The sequence below is a fragment of the Rhinichthys klamathensis genome, unplaced genomic scaffold (genome assembly GCF_029890125.1).
Source record: "Rhinichthys klamathensis goyatoka isolate OS25496 unplaced genomic scaffold, OSU_Roscu_1.1 h1tg000266l_1, whole genome shotgun sequence".
NCBI lineage: Eukaryota > Metazoa > Chordata > Actinopteri > Cypriniformes > Leuciscidae > Rhinichthys > Rhinichthys klamathensis.
The window spans coordinates 811,951-829,497 of NW_026606787.1; the positions used below are offsets into that span (position 1 = coordinate 811,951).

At 38.3% G+C, this 17,547-nt stretch overlaps 1 protein-coding gene across 1 annotated transcript; it reads right to left on the bottom strand.

The window, feature by feature from the left end:
• Positions 1-1,777: 1,777 nt before the first annotated feature.
• Positions 1,778-16,930, bottom strand: piwil1 (piwi-like RNA-mediated gene silencing 1). Its single transcript, XM_056267951.1, has 20 exons — positions 16,818-16,930; positions 16,631-16,742; positions 16,386-16,514; positions 15,676-15,890; positions 15,451-15,572; positions 15,285-15,365; positions 15,003-15,200; positions 14,653-14,761; positions 14,444-14,570; positions 7,101-7,218; positions 6,906-7,020; positions 6,627-6,814; positions 6,477-6,549; positions 6,194-6,394; positions 6,014-6,117; positions 5,611-5,681; positions 2,734-2,887; positions 2,533-2,658; positions 2,082-2,229; positions 1,778-1,980 (listed from the first exon to the last, which is right to left on the bottom strand). The coding sequence occupies exons 1-20, from the start codon at positions 16,884-16,886 to the stop codon at positions 1,864-1,866; spliced, it is 2,577 nt and encodes an 858-aa protein (XP_056123926.1). The 5' UTR covers positions 16,887-16,930; the 3' UTR covers positions 1,778-1,863.
• Between the last annotated feature and the right edge of the window lie 617 nt (positions 16,931-17,547).

The window sequence follows — 17,547 nt, forward strand, 5'->3', positions numbered from 1 at the left end:
TTGAGGCACTTAGTGGAGACAAAAAGAGATATTTTAGCCTGTTTGCCGACGGGATTTGGGAAGAGTATTATTTTCCAAGCCTGGCCGACCCTTTGTCAGCATTTATAAGGATTCCCAGCAGATCCAACTTTACTAGTTGTGTGTCCCCTCCTATCTGTCAACCCTCCCGTTTTTTCCGGGTTTCTCACGTATTTTAGCTCTTTTCCCGCTGTCTTCCCGTTTTATTATTTTCCCGTAAAATATCCCGTATTTTTACGCTCTCATTGTGTGAGACATGCTCGGGCAGATTCGGCTTGAAGTCGTTCATCCTCGGATGCGGCGCCGCGCGCGCTGTTACAAAAAAAGCTGTGAACACAGCCAAGCGAAATGGGGTCTTGCCGGTCTTGCGCACCCAACGCGTAATCTTTGCCGCGCTCGTGCGGACGCGTCAAGTATAAACAATTATACTCCGTGTCAGCGCGCGCTTTGATCGGTAAAGAAGCACAGACCTCTCCCTAATCATCTCCAGCAGCCCCCGAAGCACCACGTACCGTTTCCCTCGTAAGCTGATATTAGTATTTAAACATTCTCTGATAAAAAATGACACACTTTCTCTAATACACACACACACTGTCTCTTTCACTCATTTGTAGTTATAAACTCTTTAGACTTTTAATGATTAGTGCTTTATTTTTAAAGTTTGTGGTGGGTAAGAATCGTGTAAAAAAATTCCCTTATTTTGGGGATGGATTCCGGGAAATCTCCCTTATATTCAATGTTGACAGCTATGATCTATTATGGAAGATCAAGTGAAATACCTAACTGTGAAGGGGATATCAGCCGCGTTTGCGGGCAAACATGAAACAACAGACGCTGACATCGCAGCTGGCCGATTCAGTATTGTGTTCGGTTTTCTTCTCCTCCTTTGATTTTCTATGCTGACTGACTTGTTGCACGCCGGTCTGTTGTTGTGGGGACATTTCCACGTGACGCTGAACGAAACGAACTGTAATTGGTTGTTTAACATGTCGGTCAAACGGCCTTATGGGCGGGCCTTGGCCAAAGAAAGCTGCTATGAGTTCCAGACCTTCAGCCGTCAGTCTGAAGGTCTGGCTACGCGAGACTACCCTCTGATAGTAAACCGTTAGTGAAAATTCATTCTCATGCCCAAGTTTTCAGAAAAAATATATTTAATTCTTATTAATGCCATCATTTAATCAAAACACTGGCACTGTACCCCATGGTCTGAATTATTTAATTAATTTAAGTTTTAACAAACAAGCAAGCCATGGGAATTTGAGCTTCATTATTTTCAAATCGCCTTGCAATAAGACTCAGTCCTGACGCATTTCAACAACACATCAATACTTTATTTCTCATCTTTAGCTCTTTCCAATACTTCTGATTTACATGGAAATTTTCTTTCCTTGTTTGTTTTCAATCTACAATCGCTACCATTTAATTGTGTGAAACATGAAAAACATACATGAATGAATGCAGTACATGAACGCTAGACATTCACTACAAATGTAATTATTAATCTTTTATATTGGAAACTTGAAAATAAATGTTTATTTCAATTAACGGTGGCTCTAAACGCAATCCAAGAAATCTGCGATTTGAACGATCCCTTTACATAAAACTGGGATCTTCACAAGACATAGAACAATAGAAGGGAATATTTAAAAGAAAAAAGTAGGACCATAAGCATTTCTCCCTTGCAAACATTTTTGTACCTGCTTCTCTCTCAAGACATTATATGTAGAAATATAAACAAAAGTTCTTCTGATAATATACTTTTTCACTCAACTGATTCAACCTGAAAAAGAAACTAAGAATGGCCCATTTATTCTTCCAGACCCTCCATCTTATCACTTAAGCAGGTTACAGGTAGTACAAGAAGTCATCCAGGTTCATGTTGGGCTCCTTGTGAATGCTCTGACCAACCAGGAAGGCCAGTTTGTGGGCATACTGACATGGTGCAGGCACTCGGACAATCCCCTTCAGAGAAAGAAGAAAGAGCCATGAAGAATACATGAGACGGCACATAGTATTGTAGAGCTATTAGCAGTCGTGTGATACTGATCTACATTGGTTGTTACCTGCCAGTTGTAGTACATGTGGCAGAGTTTGTAGGTGAGTCTCTGCATGTGATCTGGCTTGAGGCCACTGTTGTCAAATATCACATTGTAGTGCGTAGGTGAGACACAACCAAAGCGCACAGCCTGACTTACTATGAAGAAATCATACCTGAAAGCAGACGTAGCATTGAGATGAGCGGTTTGCATTATTGTACTAATACAAAATGGCTAATATTAGGCTATCTGGAGAGTTTTTAAAATCAACTGCAAGACTTTTTAAAACCTTTATGATCTACACAAATAAATGTAATACCATGTGTCCATTCAGAACAAACCCAAATAATCGAAAATTAAATCTGTATGGTAGTATATATGTCTGTTTTTCCCTGTGGTATCGAATATCAATATTTTTCAAGGTATGTATTGAAGTTATAAATTCCATTATCATGATGAGGGTAGAATCTATACACACCACTCTGGACGAGTGACCTCAGTGTCAATGACTGTTCCAGGAGGAGGGTTGGCAATTTTGCCATCAATCCGGGCAAAGAACCTGGAGCTGATGCGCTTTTTCACCACCACAACTGTCAGCTTGGGCCTGTATGCAAAACAAAAATGTGAATACAACCAAGGGAATTCAACATGTGACTGTGTCTTCATAAGTGTGGCTTACTCGTAATCTTGCCCCATGGTCTTGATGGACTGCATGATCTGAGGAACTTCGTAGTCCACCACGCTCTGCAGCATGCCATCTCCAACTCCATCTCGGTACACGATGATGCGTGAGGGCAGGGAATTGTTGTACTTCAGATAGGCCTTCAGAGCAGCTAAAGAGACACACAGCTTCAGTATAGGGATGATGTATTTTGTAAGCAAACTTGCAATTTAGGGATGCACGATGATATCGGGACAACATCGGTATCGGCCGATAAAAGCCTAAAATGACCATCATCGGCATCGGCCGATATGGATATTTCTGCTGATGAGCCTTGCCGATAGGGTGGCGTGTTTCCTATGCGCACGTGACGACCGTGAACGAAGCATGAGCGCCAGCAACTTAAACTACCAACTAGGGGTGTGCGTCTCACGGTTTTTGATCGTGGACGATTAAAATGTCTCCACGATCTGCTTTTGAAGAAAAATAATAGTCGTGCATTCTATCAGTTCAATTCTGGCTCCATCTCAACATACTGTACAACGCGACGTACATTCACATCACATGTAAACGCAGAGGTAGGAGTTACACTCACGGTACACTGCAATTCCCAAAAGTTCATTATTTGCATGTGCGTCAAAGTCTTGCTAGTTAAACATGTCATTCACGCGCTGATGCGCTGTTCTAACATGCGCTTTTCTGAGCTTGTGCACCCGACGCTTAGAGGAACTAAAAGCCTGTCACAGCGCCTGCATACTGGATTAAGTTATCTTTCGAGTCTTATTGCGCTAATACTGTCAAATACACACAAGGTTTACATAAACAAAGTTGGTTATGTCTAAAGTGAAAACAAACAGAGAAAATCTGCTTGTCAAATGTGTGTATATTAGACGCGTCGCGTGCAGTTCTTAAAGAGACAGTATCTATAATATGCTGCCACTTGTCCTTAAAGAGATACTGCACCCAGAAATAAAAATTCTGTCATTGTTTACTCACTCTGTTGTTCCAAACCTGTATTAATTTCTTTCTTGTGCTTAAACATACTATGGTATATTTATTAGGCCTGTAGCGGCGCGTCGATGACGTCGACGCTTCGACGTCAAAAATTCGTCGACGTCATATTTTTTTATCGACGCTTCTTTATTTATTTATGTATTTATTTTTTTGCACCGTTCCCGGCGGTACAGCTCGCCACACACACGTGGGAGACCGAAACATTGCAGAATCGAGGACGAAACAGCAACCTCTTCACAGAATTCACAACAAAGCCATGCAAAAGTCCCAACAAAAGAAAAAGTCCTAAAAAACCCCAGCTCGCACTAAATCATCGAAGGTATGGGAATACTTCAAATTTAGTCCCAAACGTAAAGGTGTCGTTATTTGCGCTCTTTGTCAAATGGAGTTGACATCCCAAGTCTCCCGCATAGTGATAGCGGCTCCCTGATGACCGCAAATTAGTTAAAATCTCCCGGAATCTAGAGCTCGCGAGCTCCAAACCGTGTAGCGCGCGCAGCGAGGGAGAGAGCGAGAGACCTTGCGCGTGTGTGTGCAAATGTGCGTGTGTGCCTTATGAAGCGCATGTAAACCCCACCCCCGTCAACAAAACCGATAAAATCAGTCCGGATGTTTTTTATGAGCACTGAAAACATTAAAATGAGCACCACATCCAAGTGTGATAGGGCTCATTTGAGTAGCCTACCAAACATTTTACAGTGTAGATACTCTGTAAGAACCAGATCAAAATTGTTGTGCATTGAATGTGCACTCCTGCAATTTCCATGTTACAAAAAAGAATCGTTCAATTAGTCGTTAGATTAGTCGACTAATCGATAAAATAATCGACAGACTAATCGTTTAATTAATAATCGTTTACCCCAGCCCTAATATTTATATATATATATATTTTATATACTAAATATATACTATACACATGAGTACAGCAACTGTTTGGTTAGCCACATTCTTCCAAATAACTTTCATTTTCATTTTCAACAGAAGAAAGAAATTTATTTGGGTTTAAAACAACTTGAGAGAGAGTAAATGATGACAATTTAAATTTTTGGGAGAACTATCTAACTATTTAATGTTAATAAAACAACAAAACACAAAGAGGAAATCACTCACTGCTCTTGACTGAGAACTTTAATAGAAGCTTTAATAAGCTTTTTTTGCACTTAAAAAAAATACAAATATATCGGTATCGGGCAAAATTAGTTTGAAAATATCGGCATATCGAATATCGGCCAAAATCCAATATCGTGCATCCCTATTGCAATTTCACATCACCCTGGTTTCCTTGACCAGGGGATTTTTCCAATGACTTTTGGATTATTGCAGAATGTAAGATGTGACCAAGTAAATGAATTCTTGCATTTTGTTCAAGATAATCTTCACAAATTAATAACTTTTATGAATTTTAAAGCCTAAATAAAATAGGTGGAAGTATAAAGCTTAAGTTAGTCTATGAATATAGATTTTAGAAATGAACCCCCAGTAAGTTTCCGACAACTCTTTCAATCTCATTTAAAATCTACAAGTTGGAATGTTTGAGATAATAGTTTGCAAGACCATAAACAAGGCTTTGAAAGTAGACTAGCGAGTATTGGAGTTTTACTTTTCTACGGGATGACGTTTAATGTCACCAACAAACTCTGTAGTGCCATTCAACTACTTGTTAGCAACTGCCTTTTTCAGAAGTAAAAATGAATGAATGAATTAAAAAAATCACTGGGGTATTACTGATCTATTTTGTTGCATTTAATATCTTGAGATTGTGTTAACCATAAACCTTATTTCAGGCATTTAACCGAAAACCCATCGGACTCATTTAAGGTCAGAGATTTGGAATGACACAGTGAGTTAATTACATAATTATGATTTTGCAACATTTCACACCTTGCAACGACCCTTTCAGTGCATCGATGATCTCCTGACCACGGTTTTGCAAGACACACTTGGAGAACCACCTGAAAAAATAACGAAAGCGACATTATACAACAATTATGTACAACCACATAATCTGATTCTGAAATCTTTTAATTGCAGAATTAATGACAACAGCATTATTTTCACTAAGAAATCCTATTGACTACCTAGTCCACCAATAACCAAAATGCAAGGTTCCCTTCTAAGTCAAAACTCAACTTTCATCTACTTCAAATGTTTTGCAGTTTCTTGAAAAACATTCACAGTAAGACTTATTTTGTTTTATTGCCTAACCAGTCCAACATAAATGTTTAGCAAAGAATTTTAGGCTTATATTTGTTTAAACAGTGCCGTCTTCAAATCATTATATTACCTGGACATGCCATGGTTCAGACTGGCCACCAGTGCTCCGATGGATCTCTTCCCAGCAGCGGTGTCATGGTAACAGTCTATGCCTACGATCATCAGCTGCTTGAGCTGAAAGACAAAGATTAAATTTGGAATCGGACACTTGGCACAAGCCAACAGAGCCACAGTCATTTGAGAGTCTTACGGGGATTTCTACACTCCACAGCTCTCCTCCCATTTTGCAGTTCATCTGTAAAGCAATCTTGGTGGCCACAGTCATAAGCGCTTGAGGTTTGCTGATGGTGCGAGACACCACACACTGGCTGGGAGTGGGGCAGTCCACACACAGGAACTTTTTCACAGTGTCATACTTGTCCTTTCGATTGGTAGGCAGGATCACAACCACCTATGAAAGGCACAGAAGCAGTTTGAAACGAAAGCTCAGTCTGGATATTCAAATTGTGCATGAATGTGATTGCTTGTCTCACCATCTGTGTTTCACGTGCTACGTTCTGCTGCAGGGCTCTTAGGAGAGATTCCTGACGATCCTCGTACTCAATCCTGCTTGTGCAGAAAATGCTTATTAACATGAAAATTGAATGGAAAGTTTTGGACATTCAAAGTTTCACACAACTCACATGATAGCCCTCTGCATGCGGATTCCCATGGGCCCAGCCACTCTGTTGAGAGTTTGAAGCAGAGATTGGGCAACTTCTGCATTCCGGCGTGTGTAGAACATCAGCCAGTTGTCCAGATTCATGCAGCTTATCAGAGGGAGACCTCTCATCTCTTTAGACCAGTCAGCTGCCCATGGATTATACTCGTACTAAGAGATGAAAACGAACGAAAATAATCAAGCCTTCAATGAAACGGTTACATTATGAATGCCTTTTGTGATGTAAAGCTGTCTGTCTTACCGCTCTGCTTCCCTGTATAATCCTCTCAGAGGGCAGAACTCTTCCATTCAGACTCAGCAGTCGGTTCTCAAAGCTCAGACCCCAAGTAGTAAGTTCATTCTGCACGTCTCCGTTTCTATTGTATGTGAGAGCCGATAAAATATACAAATACTCATAATTAAGAAACACAACACATCAATAGGGCTGGAATAGAACCTGTCGATGTTGGAGATTAAGCGGTTAATTCTGCTCTCTCTCTGTTCAGGACTCAGCCTTGTGTGCGAGGCAAGATCCTTCATGATGTTGAAATCGGCTCGCATCTTATCTGTCAAACCTTCAAGGCAAACAAATGCATACAGGTCAGGGAGTTGTTTACACTTGAAAACAAAACTTAAATGCGTTCCATTTCATATTTTACTCTGTCTATTAGTTTTGAGGTCATCACCTTTCACCTTGAGGTGTATACAAATTTTGCACAATAAAACAGTCTCTAAAACAAAAATGTCCCCTTCACCTTAATATAAATACCTCCTGCCATTGACTTTAAGCAAGAAGCAAATCATTCACTGAGTAGGTACTGAAATTTGATAAGGAGCAAACCTTCAAACATTAAAATAGTATGTTCTATATCAGCGATTCCCAAACTGTGGTCCGTGAGGGTACTGCAGGTGGTCCGTGAAAAGGCAAAATAAAATATAAAATAATATTTTTTTACCTTCATTTTACCAGGAAATTCCCATAAAAAAGTAAAAAGAATATGTAGGCCTATATTTATATAAAATGTAAATTAAATTGTCAAGTTATTGTGTGATTACTAAAATAGGCTAGTGGCGCTCGGCCGTGACGTTCAAGCTCAGTGTCGTCAGAACCACAACATGGATCGGTGGATAGCAATTAGCAACAGGTTAGGTGAGCATTTATTTAGTTGTTTGTTTTTAATATAGGCCTGTATTAGACAGACGATACAAAGAGGAAGGGAAAGATGTGGAGGGTGACAAAGGAGGATATTACGTTCATATTGGGCTGGCAAATAGACTCCAATGGCTTTTCCTTTTGCCAACTTTCTTTTATTTTTAACCTGGAGTAACGTTAGGCTTATGTGTTTTCATTAAATGTGTATAGGGCAGAGGCAAATATGTTCTCATTATCACATCACATGCATAGCCTTTATAGGCAGTTTAGGCCTATATGAAACGAAATGTTTATAAATGGAATGATAAGGCCTGTTATTATTTTAATTTCCAGTTAATGTTAGTTTCTTGATCTCGTGTTTCTGAAATGTTTTGCGGATGTGCTGTTAAGTGGACAAACTCAAGCCTACTTTGAGGACTTACGTTAATAATCCCCTAAAATCGCCAAAGGTTTTGAAATGCTGACTATATCTATATCCAAGTGTTCTTATTACTGTATATATTTTATACTCCATTGCTATGGAAATAAGCCTGTTGTTCAAATGAACCTGATTATGCCCTCGGGCGCTTGAGTAAATAAATAAATAAAATATGTGGCAGCCGTTGTGTGCAGTAAACTGTCTTTAACAAGCTTGTTGTACTGATGTGATGACCAGTTATAGTTTTAGTGCTAGTTAGCCTATTTAGAGGTGTGGATTAATTCAGGTAGGACTGTGTAGACATATTTTATTATGTGTATTATGAGGTGGTCCGCGAAAATTCTTGATTACAAATAGTGGTCCACACACACAAAAAGTTTGAAAACCCCTGTTCTATATAGTAGGGCTGGGCGATAAAACGATAACGATAATTATCGCGATATAATTTTTCTCGATAAAACGATATCAAGAGGTCGATAAATGTTCGATAATGTGTATGCGCGAAAAGCGGAACGGAACGAAACTCATTTGAACCGCGCGCCACACGGACTGTTTATCCGCTCGGCTCAAAGTCCAAACGGCAGCGCGAGCTCACTAGAGCAGACGCGTTTACTCTGGTCGTCTCGCTCACGAGATCCAGTGAGAAGCGCTTAAGTTCAGCGAAGAACACAAATGTCCAGTTTAATCAGTTTAAAGGCAGATGAAACACCGCTGACAAACAGGAGAAACACTGCGCAGCGAATTCAGAATCTGAATTGATACTGAATCCATTTAGCCTACCATGGATTTACTGTAACGTTAGCCTAGTAATATTAACTGCACCATGAAATGTGGGATATACATATTGAATTGTATAATATTATTAATGTAGACAATGTATTAAATGACTAATGGAATATAATTACAGTATTTAATAATGTATTTAACTGTTCGGCTACTGTTTTTCATACAAATACCATAGAAACCATAAAGTTACATTTTGCCATGATAGTGAGGTGCTATAGGCTGTACCTGGCTTTATCTGTGGTTATCATGATCTAAATGCATGATACTGGATGACCAATGGTTAATTTTAATAAAACTCAAACAGTCTGAATATTAAATTTTACCAAATAAAAATGTGGTCCTTAAAATAAAAAAAACAGATGTTACTGTTTTTGTTAATGAACATAAATTTAACATAGCAGCATTAGCTTGAGTTAGGATGTAGATTTACTGTCAACTCACTGTCAAATATGCATTTCGAGACAAAACATGTAATTTGAATATTGCAGCCTGCACTGCAGTGCAAACTGTGCTGAAGAAATATTTTTCTTTTCAGATATTTATTTTGTTAAGGAAAAATGACAAATGTTTAAATGTTCTACCTCAGATTTTTAAAACCACAACGCTCTGGTTTATACAACTTTCACTTAGGAGCAAAAATCTGCCTTTAAACTTGAAAGAAATAAAGATTTGACATTTATAGTGATAATTATCGATATCGACTGATAAAAAAAAAAAAATATCGTGATAATTTTTTTGGGCCATATCGCCCAGCCCTACTATATAGTATGAATGATATATGGATGCACTGCATTAGCCATGTTGTCACATGACTTATAGGGTCGCACTGCTTCACTGCACTTCACAAATCCTCTCTCGTTGTCTCGTGGGATAGTAAAGATTTAGATGAGCACTTCAGAATCTCAGCAGAAGTAGTACGTCATTTGAGGGCTTTTTGCTTACTATTGTATGAATACTTTGACTTTAGTTAAGACATACTACTCATTTTTTCCTACTATATAGACATGTAGTAGGCATATTCGAATGCATAGAAGGTTTTGTCAGTGTCTTTAGTTGCACAGGATTCGTACAGATACTGTAAACTGAAATTCCAGGACTTTTTAAGCACTACTTTTTTGGTTTATATTGACTTAAAGGACAACTCCGGCGCAAAATGAACCTCGGGTGTAATAACACATTGGTACAGACTAAATCGTTCCCTGAGATTTGTTTTCATGATAATCGAATATAAAGAGTTTTATCTCTAAAAACAGTTTAGCTTATAACGCTAGTATATTGGGCATCGAGTAAGCAAAAAGAGATCGCTAGTTAATACCATTAACAAGGCTCAAATTAGCCCCACACTAACACGGCAGCATAATGAGTGTCCTTACACGCAAACCGAAGCATTGAGAACTTTGTAAGTGTATAGACAGTTTAATAAGAAGATACTTTACACAGACAGTACAGTTAGCGCATACAGACAGCAGCCATCTTGGAAAACAGTCTCGATCAATCGAACCACGAAGGTGAGCGAACAGTACGTGTAGATATTGAAGATAAGATAAATTATATTTATTTTTTTATTTTCTCTGTTGCGTTCAGTGCTTCTCTTATGCGCTCAGTGCTTTCTTCCGGAAACAACGGAGCATATGAGATTCCAAGTCACAGTTCAGCTCACGTATCACCGTGTTCGTGGTTTGACTGATCGAGACTGTTTTCCAAGATGGCTGCTGTCTGTATGCGCTAACTGTACTGTCTGTGTAAAGCAGGAGTCTCCAACCTTTTTTCATTTGAGAGCTACTTTTTAAAAATGAAAGTGGCTGAGAGCTACTCATGTAATACAGTACTTAAATCTCCTAAATAATGTCTCATAACTCATATTAACAGCTATCCAAACTGTTTTAGACCTAAAAGAGTTTTTGTAGGCCTATATGCCACTCTTAAATGTCAGAGAAAAGAACAGAATCAGAGATTAATTTTTTTATAGAAAATTGTACTTTGCATATTATACCTTAAACACATAATTATAGTTGATTTTATAGTGCATCATAACTAGAGATGAAATGGCATGAAAATTTCCTTTCATGATTATAGTGACCAAAATGATCACAGTTATCACAGAATCCTGTTAAAAAAATACTACTAAATAAAATCAATTCACCAAGTTATAGGTCGAAAACCAGCAAATAACAAAAAAATAGCATCAATATGCTCTTTTTGTTTAAATAAACATTAAAATAATAACATTAAAAATGATGGCCAGATTTTAAAGGAGTGTCTTGCAACATGTTATCTACTAACATGTACAAGTTCAAATAAAGTTTTGACAAAAAAGGTTTTATAAAAAGATAAACCTCACATATTTCAGCCTTTAAATCATTTTTATAAAAAAGAATGAGTAAAAAAAGATAAATTACGGACATTTACAATGCACATTAGCTTATCTTTTATTATTAATAGTAAAATTCGGTCCGATTTTCCCGTGGCGTCTGTCGTTGCAATGCAACCGTATGCTCTCCACATCGACAAAGAAGTTTTAGTAGCTAATGGATTTCCACCACCGAAAAACGCTTGCTGTAGCTCTGCTACACGATTTATTTACGGAGAACAGAAAACACCCGTAGTGTTTGGGTGCACCCCCATCCTTCATGTTGACTGAGCTTTCAATGTTGTTACGGAAAGGGTGAAGCTGATTGGTTGGATCTTGTCACATGACTTGCTCGCGGCATTCTGAAAAAAGTTGTGCCTGGAAAAAATGAGCGCGTCGCTTCAATTATGAGCGCGCTTGCCCAAGCGCCTACATTTGAAATAACGAACTTGAGCGCGCAAAAGACGCGATATGTGAACGGCCCCTTGGCGAGCTACCTCCAATCAGGCCACGAGCTACTGGTAGCTCGCGAGCGACGTGTTGGAGACCCCTGGTGTAAAGTATCTTCTTATTAAACTGTCTATACACTTACAAAGTTCTCAATGCTTCGGTTTGCGTGTAAGGACACTCATTATGCTGCCGTGTTAGTGTGGGGCTAATTTGAGCCTTGTTAATGGTATTAACTAGCGATCTCTTTTTGCTTACTCGAAGCCCAATATACTAGCGTTATAAGCTAAACTGTTTTTAGAGATAAAACTCTTTACATTCGATTATCATGAAAACAAATCTCAGGGAACGATTTAGTCTGTACCAATGTGTTATTACACCCGAGGTTCATTTTGCACCGGAGTTGTCCTTTAAATCAGAGATCCCACTTATCAAACAATTTCTTTATTATCTTTCAAATTCTAAAAATTTAAATCAGGGTTCCTGCACACTTTTGAAAGTCAAATTTAAGGCTTTTTAAGACCTTTTTAAGACCTGAAGAAATCAAAATTAATACCATACATTAGGGCTGTGCAGTATTGACAAAAAAATATCTTGATATTTTCAACGTTTTGTTGATAATAATTAGATGATATTTTACTGATTGTGTTTTTGTGCTGGTGCCATGGCTGGTTTAGGTCTGTTGTTGACAGCTGACTCACGAAGATATTCATATATTTCATATTCTATGCAGTGGTCAGTTCACAGCAGTGACAGAAATTAATATTTTAATTAAGGGGCAATATTTGCCACCTTAAATTGATTTTTTCAGGGGCATTTTCACCTATGGACATTTTTTCTAAACTTATTTAGAGTTATGCATCACCTTTAATGTCAAATACTATCATTCAAATTAAATTATACAGTAATTATACAATAATACTTAATTATATAATAATCATACAGTACCACTGTTACCAGTCAAATTAGATCATTCAATCAAAATCCATCTTTGCAGTGCAGAGGTGACAGAAGCGGCATTAATATATTTACACTCCATTTACAACTGCATAAATAAAGCTATGAGATATATATTTTTAAATCAATATGCAATATTTAAATATGAAATGATTTCTAATTTTAACATTTTATTTAAAGGGTACTTTAAATATGAAACCGCAGCGGCAAATCACTGTCTTAATAAGTGAGTTGAGGGAGTCATTCATTCAACCGATTCGTTCAAACGGCTGATTCATTCGGGAAAGAAGCAAGTGATTCGTTCAAAACGCGGATTTCAGTCAAGAAATCATCGCTGTCGGTTGCATTGAGACTCTGCTACGGTTTCATTATGAAATTATAGTCGGCGAAATAAAGGGAAAACAAACAATATTGACAATATTGTGTCTAAAAAGTAACTCAATGTTAACTTATTGTTAATTTAACTGTTGTACAACATAAATATCACACTTGGAATTGTGCATGGGAAAACGGCACTCTTGCTGATGTGATATTCTAATATAAGAACATAATATGATATAAATATAAGTCAAAAACTAATTTGGGGACATAACAGTTACACTGCACACATCACGCAGTGAAAGCACGAGACAAATGCGATGTCAGCTCGCAGTGCCTCGTACATCGTTAAAACAATGATTACAATATCATAATAGACAATAGACATCGCACACCATACGCACATAAAGAATGAACTTACAACTGAACTGACATTTACGACCTTTCTTCTCTTTCTCTCCTCTCGCGTGCAGGAGACAGTTATGCTGCGGCGACTCGCGAGTGACGCGAAATGTCACGTGAACTAGCAAATCCACAAAGATAGAATAATAAATAAATAAAAATACGTACGCTAATTAGATAGTTTTAATTTGGAAATATTTTAGATATGTCTAAGTCAAAGTGTCATCTAAAATTTAAGACCTTTCATAAGTAAAAATAAGACTTTATAAGACTTTTTATGGCCTTAAATTTTAAAAATCTAATTTAAGACTTTTTAAGGATCCGCGGGAACCCTGTAAATAGATAAACAAAAATAAACCAATAACACAAAATGGTACAAATAAAGTGCAGCAGATGCATTTACTGTGGTAACTTTAACCATTGAAAGGTCATTATGACAAAGATATCGTTTTCCTTATTCAAACTGACCCCTCCCCCCAAATTAAAGCTGTATCATATACTTGGCTATTTATGAGCAATATCACACTCATAGCCATGCGAAATGGCTCTATATCTAAATCAGATGGCCTGCAGCTTTCCTTATGTGTGAAAATATTGTTATATCGATAAAATTAAACACTAATTTCACATATATTGTCTTTCAATAATTCAAGCGCTTTTCAAGTACCTTTTCATAAATATGGCTGTTTTCAAGGGTTTTCCAGGACTGAAGATTTTTGTAATAAAATATTCTGCGCGTGCACAGAAGCGTCACCAGGTTTTTGCGTAGTTTAGAGTGACAAATCGTACCAGCGTACTTTGAGGTCAAAAAGCGTATCCGCTACACAAAATGCGTATGAGTTGGCAGGTCTGCTGGCTATTAAAAAAGGTTGAGTCCTTTTTTTATGGCTAATGCAGTGCATCAAGATACAACACATGAAAGAAAACAGCACTCTTCAAACCATTTTAATGGGTTTTCAAAAGACTTACCTGTGAGGTAGCAAAACTCTGGAACGAGCATGGCAGGTCCCGGTGGAGGCCGTCCTGCAGGGCCAGGTCTCTTCACATGACTAACCAGAAGAGCCTGGTTGCCATCTGTTATGTCCAGACCATATTGCTGGAGAGGAGGAGAATGACTTGAGTATGACCATAAAATTCTGCAACTGGTGTCAACATAATTACCTATATTATTAAGCTACCGTTTTGAAGTAGTTCTTAAACGAGATCTCTGTATCTCCCTTCTTGAATGTGTTGTTAGGGGTATGATCCCAGGCAATGTCATCGATCCTGTATGTCTTGTTATTGTACCTATAAATAATAATTTATTAAACACCATTAGTTTGTACATTCTATGTTAAACCACTTTAGAAAATTATTTAAATACTTTCTCAAGTAATAAATCCATCCAAGAAACTCACATTTATGTTTTAAAATTGTAATATTTCAAAATAAGACTGATATATTGTATTTTTGATCAAATAAATGCAGCCATGGTGAGGATAAGAGACTTTTGACTGGCAGAGTATATGTAAGTGTATGCTCATTTTACTTGGTCAGAATAATCAGTCCCACAAGCTCCTTTGTGCAGGCTTCAGCGAATCGCTGGTCTCCACACTGCTGCCTCAGACTGTACATGAAGTCAAGGACCGTCTCACTGCGCAGAACCTTGTGGCTCACATCGGTGCACAGCATGATGCTTGACTCATACTGAAGGATGGTGGTCACAAAGCCAGGCCAAATTGTCAACCTGCAAACAGATATGGTCCATTGTACAATCATTCTCCAGCAGCAATTATGTGTGCACAGACACACAACACACTACTTTCATAACCTGTGCTGGGGAATGTTGAATGGATCATCAGGATTGTAGTAATGGCGTCCGATCTGCTGCATGTTTAGTATCCTCAGGATTCTACAACACAAAATAAACAGGACTGGAAGTTTAAACACCTCATAAATAACAACCGTATTTCAAACAGAGTGCATTCTGTGATTACCTCCTGAAGAGGATGTTGTAAAACTGCAGGCATACAGGAGAGGATGGCGGGAGTTCATTGGTCAGTGTGACAGTGATCTCAACCTTCTCTCCATTTCTGGTCTCACTGCACAGGACTGTCTCCTACAGGCAAATCAACTTATCATTGACCATCAAATCAAATCCACACTCCAAAGCCTCACAAAAAGCAATTAAATTAAATAATGAGCACGATGTAAAAACATACAGTATTGTGCAGTTTGTTTGGGAGGAAGAGAATTGCTCCATCAAAGGTATGTGCTTTGCCCAGAGTCTCCTCATGCTGGAAAAGCAAAGCCGAGCGCAGGCGTCGGGACTCCATAGGTGGCTTGTAGTCCACGTGGTACTGATACAGAGCCCACAGAGGCCGTGAAAGCAGGCGCATGAAATTGGCCCTCAGCTCAATGGCAGTGCCTGAAACACCTGTCACGGGAAGAGATTTCAAAGTTAAGACTTTATTGCTTTTGAAAGAATTATCTTATGCTCATCAAGGCTGCATTTATTTGATCAAATATACAGTAAAAATACTATTGTTGTAAAATGTTAAATATAAAAAATGTTTTCTATATTATTATATTTTAATATGTAATCTTGTCCTGTGCTGGCCAAGCTGAATTTTCAGCATCATTACTCCAGTCTTCAGTGGCACAAGATCCTGCAGAATACTTTTGTGGAAACTTGATTTAGGGATACTTTGATAAATAAATAGAAAGTTTAAAACATTTACTTGATAGATTTTTTTTAAAAATAATTTTGTCATTTGAACTGAAATATTCCCATTTAAAGGATTCATCTAACTTAATCTTATTTATAATCAAATAGAAATTATTAAACATAATCAAATCAAGAAACAAGTGTCAATACCCAACCCTGACATTTGCTAAAGGGCAAAAATGCTCATTAACATTTTGGTGTTACCTGATTTGGACTCTTTCACATGTTCCATGAGCTGGCGAGTGTGGACACCAGAATCATGGAAATCCCGCCTGCGCCCACCTCTCTCCCCTATCTTTACCTGCTGAAAGCCTGCAGAAATCTGCAGCATCACTACAGGAAGAAACAAGATAAAGACCAAGAAATGGGGTTCGTGAATGTTATAGTATACTATTGCATAGTACAGAGTATATAGTATATATTTCCACTTGTTGCTCTAATGCACTTACCTTCTTCAGACATCGCTCCAGGTGCAGGTTTCTGTCTCCCTCTGCCCACCAGCTGTCCTTCAGATGGAGTGGGCATAACAGGCTTTGCAGCCTCTTGTGATAATGGTGGTTGCTGCAGACGAATTAGAATATTAATAAGTTTTTCAATAAAGTTTTATCATATTCAAATAATTATAAATAAACTCACTGCGCCAGGAGCAGCAGGCTCTTGACCACGACCTCTGCCTCTTGATCTCGCTCTTGCTCGTCCCGTCATTTTGATGCTTCTTCACAATGCTTTGACTTATTCCAATTCAAAGTGCTGTACACAAGTAAAGTTATAGTCACCATTAGGGATGCTCCAATCAGGATTTTTGCAGCCAATACCGACTACCGATTTCTTATCATCATGATAAGCCGATACCGATCCTTCAAGCTTAATATAAGTCATGGCTCGACAATAAGGATTGCCCGATGGCCCGGGCCCAGCGTGAAAGACACTCGGGCCAGTTGACGGATTAGTCACTTGCCCAAACGGGCCAGTGCTGCATCTTCACAGAAGTTAAAGGTGCTATATGGAACTTTTCTTCTAAAATGAATCCTTTTTTTATTGCCTGTGTGTGAAGGGGTTGTAATCACACATTACAATGATCCACTTGTCGGGTTTTGCTTTTACCTCTGAAGGCCAGTATTCCTATTTCTATGTGAAGTCTCCGGGTCGGATTTACCGGGAAATGCCTGTGACGTGCATGCGCGCTCCCGAGCCTCTCTCCTTATATGTGACCTAATCCAGCAAAATGAGTCACAGTGACCCAAATTTAAAAATTGAGATTTTGGTATTAATGGAAAGAGGAGACTATAAGCTTTCAATTGATATCCTAGTCAAAGTCATACCTTGAATGGTTGTAAAGATATACACATTTGAATTATGGTCGTCT